This window comes from Monodon monoceros, unplaced genomic scaffold, assembly GCF_005190385.1.
Source record: "Monodon monoceros isolate NGI ecotype Baffin Bay Population unplaced genomic scaffold, NGI_Narwhal_1 Super_Scaffold_19, whole genome shotgun sequence".
Lineage (NCBI taxonomy): Eukaryota > Metazoa > Chordata > Mammalia > Artiodactyla > Monodontidae > Monodon > Monodon monoceros.
In genome coordinates, this window is record NW_021703775.1 from 69,719,723 (window position 1) to 69,733,143 (window position 13,421).

General features: G+C 35.9%; 1 protein-coding gene across 6 annotated transcripts in view; it reads left to right on the forward strand.

Annotated features, from left to right (window-relative positions):
• The window catches only part of ITSN2 (intersectin 2), a 160,217-nt gene that overhangs the window by 77,960 nt on the left and 68,836 nt on the right, over positions 1-13,421 (forward strand). For all 6 annotated transcript variants that reach the window (XR_003794872.1, XM_029231744.1, XM_029231742.1 and 3 more), the window contains 3 exons: positions 4,021-4,157; positions 7,744-7,880; positions 8,926-9,023. Coding sequence is in view for 5 of the 6 variants with exons in the window: in XM_029231744.1 (XP_029087577.1) it covers positions 4,021-4,157; positions 7,744-7,880; positions 8,926-9,023 (372 nt within the window). In the remaining variant the exon portion in view is untranslated. The remainder of the gene's footprint in view (positions 1-4,020; positions 4,158-7,743; positions 7,881-8,925; positions 9,024-13,421) is intronic.

Here is a 13,421-nt window from a genome sequence, read left to right on the forward strand (position 1 = left end):
GGCACTGTTCTAAATGTTTTACTTATATTAATTTATTTAATCCTTAATATTAACCCGTTGAGGTAGGTCCTATTATTTGTTCACATTTCACATAGGAGTAAATTAAGTTGCACAGAGGTAGCAAGCAGAAATTCAACCCAGAGAGTCAGGATTTGACCTTCAATGGTTATATTTTTGTTAAAAAGATGAAAATTTATAAGCTAAGTGTTCAACTTAAGAAGCTAGAAAAAGACTAGCATAATAAAGGGAAAAAAGTAGAAGGAAATTAGTGAAACAGAACACAGATATTTAATACAGAGAATCAAGAAAGCCAAAATTTGACTCTCTTTATAGATTAATAAAATTATCAAACCTTTGGCAAGACTTAATTTAAAGACAAAATAAAAATAAAGGAGTGAAAAAGAGCTATAACTAAATACATTGCAAACAATAAAAGAGAAGGGACTATTATGAAAAATTTTGCACATAAGTATGAAAACGTAGGTGAAATGAACAAATCAGAATTTGCTGAAACTGGCTCAAGAAAAATAAAATATTTAGGTAGCTCTATTGTCACAAAATATTTTAATTCCATAGTTTAAAATCTTCTCTAAAAGAGAATCCAGACCTAGAATTTTACTGAAGGAATAAATAACTCCAGTCTTATACATCTGTTTCAAAATGTAGAAGAGGGAATATTCCCAACTTATTGTATGAAACTATCATAAACCTCAAAATTTGATAAGAATAGTATGAGCAAGGATCATTATAGACCAATTTAGCATAGAGGCAAAAATTCTAAAGAATATTGAAAAGTTGAATGTGGAAATTTATAAGAAGGATACTCCATTATGACCAAGTTGGATTTATCTTAGCCATGCAAAGATGATTTGACATGTAAAACTGTTGACTGTAATTTGCCATATAAACAGATTAAAGGAGAAAAATAGTATGCTTATCTCACTAAATGCAGAAAAGGTATTTGATAAAATTTAACATTTATTCATGATGAAAAAATGAAAAAGTTATTAGCATATTAGGAATGGAAGAGAACTTCCTTAACCTGAAAAGAATGATCTGTTATTCCGTTAAGATGGAGTACAATTCTTTTCGTTAAGTGCAGATTGTTTACTTCTTTTCAGTTAACTGATAGTTTTTTTTTTAATTGAAGTATAGTTGATTTACAGTGTTGTGTTAATTTCTGCTGTACAGCAAAGTGATAGTTAACTGATAGATTTAACCAGGACCTCCTGGAAGCATGACTTAACTCAGAGGAGTGAGTCTAATGATAAGAATTTCTAGGATCATTGTAAGTCAGGCAGAGGAAATGTTTTTGAGAAGCCCTGTGGTGCTCTTCAAATTGTATTAATATGCATAGACTATGGTTTATGTATTTTCATTCATCCAGTAAATACTAATTAAATAACTACACTGTACCAGGCTCTCTCTTGGGTGGGGATACCTTGATGAAAGACAGTCCTGTTGTCAAGAAACTCACTCCAGTGGAGACAGTCATACGGTCAGAAGACGCTGCCTGTGATAGGGGAATGCACAGAACGTCTTGGGGAGCACAAGGAAGCTCGTTAATTCACACACTGGAGGAATGGGCTAATGAAGGAAGACTTGGAACAGTATTTTAAAGGACAAGTTAGAGGGCTAACCTTAGAGCCATATTAAGATCAGACATTAATTTGACTCCTCTTCACTCTCCTTTTAAACTTATAATTCTATTTATGACTTCAGCCAGTAATATAGCTAATATTTACTGAGGACTTACTATGTGCCCTGCCCTATTGTAAGCACTTTATGTGTATTAACCCATTCAGTCCTCATAGCAGTGTTATGAGGCATGTACTATAATTCACCCCATTTTACGATGAGGAGACTGTTAAGTAACTTTCCTAAGATTACTCAGCTAGTCACAGATAGAGCCTGATTCAGACCTTGGCGTTCTTATTCCAGACCAGTGCTCCATGTGCCCTTATCACTAAACCACACTGCTTCTCCACAGATTGTAACCATTGTAGCCTTCCGCTTTTCAATAGAGTTGTTTGGGTTTTTTTTAAACGATTTTTTTTGATGTGGACCATTTTTAAAGTCTTTATTGATTTGTTACAGTATTGCTTCTGTTTTATGTTTTGGTTTTTTGGCCGCGAGGCATGTGGGATCTTAGCTCCCTGACCAGGGATCGAACCTGCACCCCCTGCATTGGAAGGCGAAGTCTTAACCACTGGACCGCCAGGAAGTCCCATCAATAGAGTTTAGACAAAGGTGCAACAAAGAGAACTACAGAAGCTGAGATCTGTGAAAACTTTGCTATGAATGTAGTATTTGTATTCTTGTTGTCTTAAGCTGCAAGTCTTGATCTTAGACATTTTGGGCATAGTCTCTGGATACCACATTTACTCAGATTAGCTCTACCATTTCAATCAAGTTAAAAGGGTTCATCTATAAAATATTAAGAAGTAGAGCTTAGGTTGTTTTCATTTGTTAGTGGTTTGGAGTTTTGTTTTTGTGTGTAGATAGATGCCCCAAGACATCTTTTACCAAAAAATTCTATCTAAATGTTGTTGAAGCTCCCACCTTTGCCGTGAAGTCTCTTTTGTTTACTTTAGGTTTTTGTGGGAGTTTCTTTGTTTTTTGGTTTTTTTTCCTCTTCCTTATCCCAGGCTTTTTCTACTCCCTTGTTCAGGATTCTATAGATTCCAAGTAAAAGAAATTCAGTTCAAAATAGTTAAGCTGAAAAGAGTGGTTATTGCAAGAGTACTAAGACCATTGACTGAATCAGTAGACGGGGCAGTTCCTAGACACAGGAATGAAGTTGGAGATTTGGTTCCCCCAGCACTCCCTCTCTCTCCAACTCTATCTCTAATCTTTGCTTCTCTCTTTCCTGTTTTGACTTCATTCCTACCCCTGATGGCCTCACTAGGAAGTGGGGCAGCTCCAGGTTTACCTTATCCCATTTTAATGAGTTTAGTGAAGGAAAGACTTCTTTCTCCCCTCTTCAATATATCTGAATCCCGGGAAGGGCTTGTGGCCCAGCCTGGATCATGTGCACATCCTTTGAACCAGTCATTCTTGCCAGGGAGGTGAGGTGCTGTGATTGTTTAGATCCAGTGACCACACTTGGGTGGGAGTTAGGAGCACTGAATCTGACAGACTCATCAAAACCACATAGAAGGGTGGGATTGGGGGGTAAATCAGCTTCCCAAAAGGAGGAAGGGTGCAGTTAGCAGAAGAGGGAAAGGAAATGCTGAACAGATAGTCACAAGTTTCTGCGAAGACACTTACCTATATCCCAGATTTTGGCACTTTACTTTGAGACTGAACTCTTTGAAGACAAGGACTATGGACTTGGGAGTCAAGATGGCCTTGGATTGGATCGCTGTGAATCTTTATAGCACTTTGCACAGAGCTAGATGCTCAATAAACAATTGTTTATTTTAATCCCTCTTTGGAATATTTTTCATTATTTTGGCCCATTCTAGTCATGGTTTTAGGTAGACATTATCTTTTCCATTTTTAGTTATTAAATTATTTAATATATTATTTAAATTAAATAAATATTGAATAATTATTAAATTATTGAATAATTGCTTCTGTGTTTAGTTCACTATTTTACTGGGTAAAAGTTATGGGTAACTTGGTTAAACTACATGTGTCAAAAATATGACTGAGCAAAATTCCTCTTCAAATGTTAGAATAAGCAAATTGTTTCCCTGTATTTTTAATAGATTGCTTTTTTATTGAAAAGGAAGTACCAAATCAAAGAATTAGCTTGTGAAAGATTCTGTGTTCCTTAGAAATGAATTAATATAAAAGCAGATGATTTTAACATGCATTTGTCCTCATTGGCCACATACCTTAAATACTTACTGTTTTCAAGAATTTTTCAATCATCTGGATTTTTTAAGACTTTTAATCTTTTTACTTTAGTTAAACTTGCTTTATGATTTTTATCTTTTAATGCAGTTGCCACATTTTTGCATAAGACAAAAGTATTTAAATCAATGCCACGTTAACTTCTTATTTTCTCCTTAGGAACTGAGAGAAAGCTACAATACACAGCAGTTAGCCCTTGAACAACTTTATAAGATCAAACGTGACAAGCTGAGGGAAATTGAAAGAAAAAGATTAGAGCTAATACAGAAAAAGAAACTAGAAGACGAGGCTACAAGGTAATATAGTTGATAAATTTATTATACTATATTGCTATTAGAATTCTAATTTTGTTGCCCATATTTTTAGTTTGACTATGAAAAATTAAGGGGAATAAAATGGTTATCCTAAGATGCTAATTAGATTCTAAATTTTAGAAGTTCAGTCCTTCTTTTGTGGACTGAGTTTACAGTAACCAATTTTATGTTCCATTAGTGAAAAATACAGACTTTTGAGTCAGACCTGATTTAGAATTCTTGATCTACCACTTACTATCTGGATGATCTTGGTTAAGTCACTTTACCTTTTGGAACCTCAGTTTTCCCATCTGAAAAATAGAAACATTAATGCATACCTCATAAGTAACTCAGAATCAAATAAAACTAAAGAACCAAGTATAATGTTTTGCAGGTAATAAGCACTCATTATTTCTCTCAATAATAAATCCATTACCGTTTCCTGAAAAATCATAAAAACCAAGTACTTAATTTTATAGAGTGTAATACTGAGTGTAGAAATGCCATGTTGATGCAGGCTTCTTTGTATATATCTGAGCTATATCAACTGCCTACATTTATAGCAAGGAAAAGTGAGACAGTTGTGGTATCTGAAGCTTAGAACCATTCATTTAGAGACTTTGCATGATTTTTTTTTTTCTATCGGTAAGATTCTATTTCTAATATGTTCCTATGTTTCTCCCAAGTTCTCTAGTGTCAGAAATTATTATAATTAATGAACAAATATCAATAAACCAACATTTCTTTGCCCTGGAGAAGAGTAGACAATAATGTCTATGAAAGAGCTAATAGTTACTGGGAAGGCAAGAAAGACACATTACCATATAGCAGGCCTCTTTTCTTAATGGCTTTAGAATAACCACTTAAACACATTTTTACTGAGTGGTCACTGTTGACTGCGATGCAGGTAGTCTCTGGGTTACTCCTTGCCCCTAGATTTCTCATAATTCTAGTAGGAGAGTCAGACAGCTAAACAAATAGCTATAATATTCTTTATTCTAAGACCCCTACTTTTGTGATTCCCTAACAAGAGATCCCAGAATAATATAGACGTGGAGACAGTAAAGTTCAAATTAAGGCTTTTATTTGCCACCTAACTTGTGCCACTTAACATTGCACAAGGGAACTGTGCAGTGCAGTCTCTGTGTTAGAATTTTCTTTTTTTTTTTCTATTTGAATTTATTCATTTTGGGCTCTGCCTTAGATATAATAAGTCCATTTCTAAAAAGTAAAATGAGTAGTTGTCAAAGAAATTGACAGACATCAAAATAAATCATCAAAATAAATCAAAATAAATTAGTCACATTCAGAATGTTCCACAAATATTATTTTAAGTCTTCTGAAGAGCATCCTCAAATAAAACAACTTTTATTCATTCATTCATTAGTAGTACATAATCTTCTTGATTGACAGAGATGGAGACTGTCATGTGCTAGTAAGAATTTTCTGTTTACACATGCAAGTATCTTGATATCTCTCCATCATTGCTCACAATTCCTTTCAGGCCAACATACCGTATTAGTAATACACATTTTCATTTTATTCATTGTCCTTGCACATTATCCTGCTTTAGTAGAGGGAAGAAATCAGAACATGTAGAATTGGTCCAGAGCTGGGTCTTAGTACTACATCTTGATTTCTTGGCCATTTGCTCAGGTATGTTGCCTTCTCGTCCCAAGCTATTGGTAATAGTCAGGTTTTCACATTGTAGATGTGGCCTCTTTGTCCAACTTCTGAAGCATCTTCTGGCCGTGGACCAGTTTCTCATCCACAAACACGCACATAGAAACTTTACCAAAATTTAATTTTTTATTCTCTTAACTCTCTAGCCTTTATCCCAGTAAATATGTGGCAGGTACTCTGATAGTGGTGTTTATGATGCTATGGGAATTTAAATAAAGGTAGGTTGGGTCATCCTAGGCATGGGAGAGTGTCAGGGAAAGTTACTGGGAAAGGGAATATTGGTCGGAATTGCTTAAGGACTGCAAGAGAAGCATGCCTCTCAAAGGAGAGCTGGATGTCAGTTACAGAAAGTGCTAGAGAAAGCACTCTGCAAAGTGATAGAGGGTGTAGGAGGATTTGCAAAGGGTTGAGAGGAAGTTAGTTGTGGGATAATGAACCAGGAGTATGAAGTATAAGACATTTGGAGGATGAGGAGGAAGGCTTCATGACTGAGTGGGTGTACAGTTTTTGGAATTATCCAGGATTTCCAAATTCCTCCAGGAATTATAGGAATAGAGTATGGAATTAAGCCAAGACTTTCACCTTGGTGGGGCATAAATGCCCCCAAATCCTAGGGATGCATCCAGTCACAATCTTCATAGCCCCTGATAATGTGTGCTGACACTTGAAGAAGGTGCTAATTAGTGGTGACTGCTCTGCCTCCAGTAAGATCATAAAAAGTATATGCAAGAAGAACTCCAGTGAGCATTAATTCTAATACTAAAACAACTAAGCTGATCTTAGACCATCTTGACCAGCTAGAAACCAAGCTGCAGCTATATCAAATGTCATAGAAACATGTACAGAAGTATGGACCTATAGAGGAAAAATGCTCTATTATCTAAAATCTAACAAATGAAAAAGACTTTTAAGTGATAATATAAGAAGTAGATAATCTGTCCAGCAGCATTTCCTATTTTCACAGCAATGACTGAATCCTGAAAACAGGGATTAGCTAGGATAGTGGGAATAAGAGTTTGACAGCAGTCCTTGTGAAGAATCTGGAGACAAGGGAAGGAAATTTAGATATAATTTTTAGATTCGTTTTCTGAACAGTTCCATTACAGTTTTTTTCCACTTTTTTTCTTGGGTTTGGGAGGTTGGCTGGCAGGAAGAAATTTGAGAGTGTGAGAAATTGTTAGTCATACTCCCTAGCTCATCTACTTGTGCTTAGTTTCTCTCTTGATTAATTGATTGATTAATTGGTTTTCCCCTTCAGCCCTGACCCCCATGGTTTCTCCACACCCCCTACTAATATGTCTTTGCTATATATAATAAATATATAACTATATAAGATTGTATTTTTTCTTAAATTTTGTTATTTTTGGCTGTGTTGGGTCTTCATTGCTGCACGCGGGCTTTCTCTAGTTGCGGCGAGCAGGGGCTACTCTTTGTTGCGGTGTGCGGGCTTCTCATTGCCATGACTTCTCTTGTTGCGGAGCACAGGCTGTAGGCACACGGGCTTCAGTAGTTGCAGCACACAGGCTCAGTAGTTGCAACATGTGGGCCCTAGAGCACGCAGGTTTCAGTGGTTGTGGTGCATGGGCTCAGTAGTTGTGACGCACAGGCTCTAGGGTGCACGGCTTCAGTAGTTGTGACCCATGGGCTCAGTAGTTGTGGTGCACGGGCTTAGTTGCTCCGCTGCATGTGGGATCTTCCTGGCCCAGGGCTCGAACCTGTGTCCCCTGCATTGGCAGGCAGATTCTCAACCACTGCGCCACCAGAGAAGTCCCTAAGATTGTATTTAAACATATAAGAAATGTGTAATTTTTCTTTAGTTTGTCAGGAACAAGATCTTCTATTACATTTTTATTTTGCATAAAAAAAATTTAGGACATTATGCAAACTCTTTTTCTTTCATGTAAAGGAAAGCAAAACAAGGAAAAGAAAACTTATGGAAAGAAAATCTTAGAAAGGAGGAAGAAGAAAAACAAAAGCGACTCCAAGAAGAAAAAACACAAGAAAAAGTTCAAGAAGTGGAGTGGAAAGCTGAGGAGAAACAAAGTAAGGATAAGGATGAAAATAATTGATTTGATTTTTCTGAAACAGAGCAACAAAAGCGAAAAGAAAAAAATAGACTCTGATGAGGTTCAAAAAAAGAAGAAAATTAAAATGAATGCTAATCCTTAGAGTCAGAAAAGACCTTTTCCTAAATTAAACTTGGATGAGAAGTTCGTGGGTTTATTAAAACAAACTGAGGAAAAAAAGAAAAAACAGACTGAGGGTAGAAATCTTAAAGCGACACAAAGAAAAGAAGATAGGCGTCACTAACAGTGCATAAAACCCTGACACAGTTTTCATAATTGAAGTAAATAGTTTAAAATATTTTATTCCACCAGTGTAGCTAAACTGTTTATTTTAATGAAGCAACAGTAAAGTTTTAAGTCTTTGCACACTGAAATTTTCTCAGAAGATATACATTGTTTTTGATACACCCCAGAGTGCATTTCTAAAATACTTTAAATATTATTGTATTTCTTCTGAATGCACAAACCTTTGAATCCTTATTAATGATACAATGTGTTGAAATTTTTCTAAGTTAAAGCATTTATTCTACAAATGAGCAAAGGAAAATATCTTTCATCTATTGTCAAGTACACTTGTGAACTCTTGTACTGTTTTTTTTTTAGAACCGTACTGATACATCTGTAGTCAACCCTGTTTACTGACTAACCTTCTGTCTGTGACCTCCCTTTTGTGCTCTTCTTCCCTGTGATATTCTGACCTTCACAGATCAAATTAAGCCTCTTGGAACTTAGTCTCCCTCCACTTGACAATTACCACCCCACCTTCCTTCATCCATGCGCGTGGCACACCCTGCAAGCCATCTCTTTGTTTTACTGACTCCTACTTAAGACGAATATCCTTGTTTGTTTTTATATTGATTCTGTGACTATTGAAAATATTTAAATTCTAACAAGCCTATATTAAATGGATTTTCATGATACTGTTTGATGCTCAGTTTTTTTCTTTTCAGGCTCTTTATTGAGTCATAGCAAAGATGTGTATATATGAAAGAAGCAGATAATGACAATTATCTTCTCTTTAGGTGAGCCAGCCGGTGCTTTGGTAAATTACAGAGCATTATATTGCTTTGAAGCAAGGAACCATGACGAAATGAGTTTTAATTCTGGTGATATAATACAGGTAGGAAACAAAATCTTTTTTTCTCATGAATAAGCTGAATGCAATGTACTATATTACTTTCTATGATAATATTGAGTATACTATTATATAGTGATTTACCATTTTAAAAATATACCTTAAGCATTACCTCATTTGGTTCTTATGACATACCACAGAGCTGCATAGGACAGTTATTATTACATTGCCATATTCTAGGTAGGAAGACTTAACACAAGTTGTAACTGTCAGCAGCACACTGCCAATGTGGAATGCAAGTACATGTCTTTTGATTTCCAAATCCAGTGTTCTTTCCACTCTGCCATACTGCTTTATGTCATAAAAGGTGATATTTTGTTATTTTAATAAATTACCAATGAAATTTGGGGGAGCTGGTTATTTTCTGGCAACCATTAAAAGAGTTGAAGGAGTTAAGTTCTGTAGCTCTAATCAGATACAGACCCTTGTTCCTTGGAACAGAAAGATTTTTATTGTATAATCACAAATGATGTAAAATGAATGAATAAGAGAAGATGCAGGGAATAGCATTTGACAGAGCTATGTGATTTACTGGAAAGAATACAGGCTTTAGAAGCATACCGACTTCGATTTTAATCCTGGCTTCAGTTTTCTTCTTAGTAAATAAAGGCAGTATTACTTAGAATACCTAGCCAGTGTCTGTTTTCTTTTTTAACCTGCACTGTCACCAGTTTGGTGTATTTTATCAGTTAGGTAGCAAATGTTTAATGATACTTGGAATAGGGTTTACCAGAACCATCTATTCAAATGCTCAAGACAATCCCCAGCTACACATTCCTTCTGTTGCCATTGCCACACTGACAGTGCCACAGCTGCTCCTCAGCTGAGGAGCTTGAGTCCATAGTCTTCTGGCCCTGCTGTTCCTCCTCTTCTACTTGGTGATGATGAGGTAGTGTCCAAGAGTGAAGCAATGTAGCCTAGATCTGTTTGGTCAAGAGCTTACTTATATTTTTGGTTATATCTTTTATTTGTTTCAGCAAATACTTGTTGGGAGCTATGATAGGCTAGGGATATAGTGAACAAGACAGTCTCTGCTCTTAGTGAGTTTATGGTTTAATGAGAAAGACACATCCTAAAGAAGTAGAGGAAGAAAGGGTGTAGACTGCTTCCAGCTTTAGAGCAGACGTCTCCCACAGTCAGAGAGCCAGTCTGGTGGTAGCGACAGCAGGAACATAATGTTAGCTGGAGTTTCTTGAGCGCTTGTATTCTCTGCCGAATCTTTGACGTAAAGAATGAGTCATGAGTTACTACCAGATACCTGATTTGGACAGCTTGGTTGATAATGGTGTTCATTCATTAAGACAGGAAGATTAGAAGGAGGAAATTTAAGTGGGAATTATAATGAGTTCAGTTTGGGATGAGTTTCAGATTTCTAGGCAGCAGTTGGATATCCAGAGATATCTAGAGGCCAGTTTGGATGTCATCAGTGTGTTGTGATGGTTATTGAAGACGACTGTGGCAGAGCTCATCCAAGGGTGTAATAAAGAAGGGGGAAGATGACTGAGGATGCAATCCCTGAAAAGCACGGACATGGAAGGGATTGTTAGAGGAGGGGGAGCCATAAAAGAATGACTAGAGGTAGGAACAAAACAGAGTTTAGTGTCAGGGACATTTGAGACGAGTGGTCCACATGTAAAATAAGACAGTACTAAAAAAATAACCGTTAGATTAACAACAGCACAGTTATTGTTAACCTTGAGGAGAAGAGTATTAGTTGAGTGGAGTGGTGGGGGAAGAAGCCAGATTTCAGTGAGTTGAGGAACAGTTGGAAGGGAGGAAGAGGAGACAATGAATATATGAAACTCTCTGAAGGAGCTTGACTTTTGAAAGTGGGGAGGGAGCAAAGGTGGTAAATAATGAGGAATGTGGGTTGAGGGAAGTTGTTCTTGTTTTTTGTTTTTTAACTTGGCAGAAGCTTGAGCAAGTTTAAATAATAGAAAGGATCTGCAGAGGAAAAGGGTTAATGATACCAGAAAGAGTAAATCACCAATGGAGGGAGGTGTTTTTTCTAATTAAAATGTAATTTACATTGAGTGAAGTACACAACCATAAGTGTACAGCTCAAATAATTTGTACATGTATATAGATCTTTGAAACCACCACTCAATTCAACATACAGAACACAGAGCACTCAGGAAGGCACTTCATGCCTCACTGTCAGACCTCTCTGTTCTGACCAGTGGATGGAGAGGAGGAAGATTCATGATAATCTTGAGGGCTTGGGGTCTATAGCACAGGAAGAGGGAGAGGTGGAAGGGCTAGATACATTTTCCTTTGTGATTGGAGGGCTGGACGAAGGGATGGATGGGATCATAACTTGTGCTGAGGTAGAGGTGAGGTCAAATCTGAGGGCTTCTGTATTGTTGGTAAGACAGGAGGCAACATCTGGTCAACTTAATGAATGAAGGTGGCCGAGGAGGTTTGAGTGAAAGTGAAAAAGATGATAAATTCCACTGAACCATGGCAACATTTTTCATGACAACCTATTTTTCTATCCTTATCTGTTAATGATATTTTTGAAGTAATAGTTTCCCTAGGCCTGTGAGAATTTATGTAAATTTTTCTAGTTTAACTCTCTATGTAAATTGACAATTAGAAATCAATTAGAATTATAAACGACAGGTATGAAATTGGTTAAAATTGACCCTTTACAGAGCCAACCTGGTCTAACTCTGAATAATAAATGATTGGGCCTTTTCTTCTTCAGAAGGTTGAAAACATTAGGAAATAGTATTAAAGAAATTTTGCTTTTAAAAGTTTGTAAGAAAAGGAGGAAGTGAGTGTTTGAATGCCAGTACTCATACCTTTCAATGATTCCTTGCCTTTAGACCAAATAATTAAATCAGGTTTAGGTTGCATATTCCTCAGGGTTTATTATGTTCTTGCCTTCATTTTTAGTGCTCTGGATTAGCTATTTTAAACTAGTCTTAACTAGATCTACAGGATAATATTTTATCAATGGTTCCTTTGTTCTATTTCAGAACACCATTTTATGGTAATTAGATAGTTATGATACTATCTGTGTAATTAACCAAAGCAGCTTAGATTGAGGGATTTTTTAAATATCTCATTCATGATGTAATAAATAGCCAGACATATGGCATTAAAATGAGAATTATTTACCATAAACACAAATGAAGTTACCTGATAATAAATCCATTTGTTATTAATTAAACTTTGAATCTGTTGTTTATCTAATTTAGAATAGTCTATTCAAGTTAACATTTGTTGAGTTTCTAGCCATGTGCCTACTGGGGATATATAAAAATGAATAAGGAAGGCAAAGTTTAGGAAGAAAAAAGAAATATGTATAATTGTACAAAATATAATGTGATATGTTTAGATTAACCATTTAAAGAAATAAAGTGCTATAGGAACCCAGAAGATGAAGCAATAACACAACCAAATAGCATTGGGGACATTTTCCCCAAGGATAGGATGGAGAAAGGGCTCAAAGTATTATGCTTTATACTTGTTTAGAGCTTTACAGTTTACTAAGCACTTTTATAAATATTCTTAATTTAATCCTCAGAATAACCTGGAGGAAGGTAGGGCAGGTATTTTCCCCCCAAATTTATGGATGAACAAACTGAGGCTTTAGATGATATTCATTACCTTACAGCAGATTACCAGCCAGGTGGCATGGCTAAGACTGAAACATGGTTCACTTAACTCCAAAGTCTGTGTTCTTTCCCCTAAACCCGACAAAATTCTGGCAGGAGGAATATCTTGAACAAAAACACTGAGCCTGGTGTGTTTAAAGAATGTCACATAACCATTTACGTAGAATATGGGACAAATATTAGGAGATGAAGCTAGAAAGGTAAGTTGGTACTTGACAAAGAAACCACAATTTCAGAGGCCTTGAATTCTACACTAAGAAGTTTGAACTTTGAAGAGCTTAAAACTAGAGAGATGGGATCTTCTAGGATAAAAATCGTAATGGATCTGCAGTGACTCAGCATAGAATAAAAGACATCAAGATTGGAAATGGAGAACTAAGATTTAATTTACAGAAGACATGATTGTGTAGAAAATCCCATAGAATCTTAAGAAAAAAGCTACTAGAAGTAATAAGTGAGTTTAGCAAAATTGCAGGAAACAAGATCAATATACAGAAATTAGTTGTATTTCTACATACAAGCAGTGGATATTCAGAAATTGAAATTAAAAATAACATTTACAGTAACATACAAAATATGAAATGCTTAGATATAAAACTGACAAAAGATGTACAGGACCTGTTTATTGAAAATTACAAAGTATTGTTGAGAAAAATGGAAGACCTAAATAAATGGAAAGCTATACCATGTTTATGGATTGGAAGACTCTGTATTAATAAGAAAGCAGTTCTCCTCAAATTGTTCTGTAGATTCAAGGCAG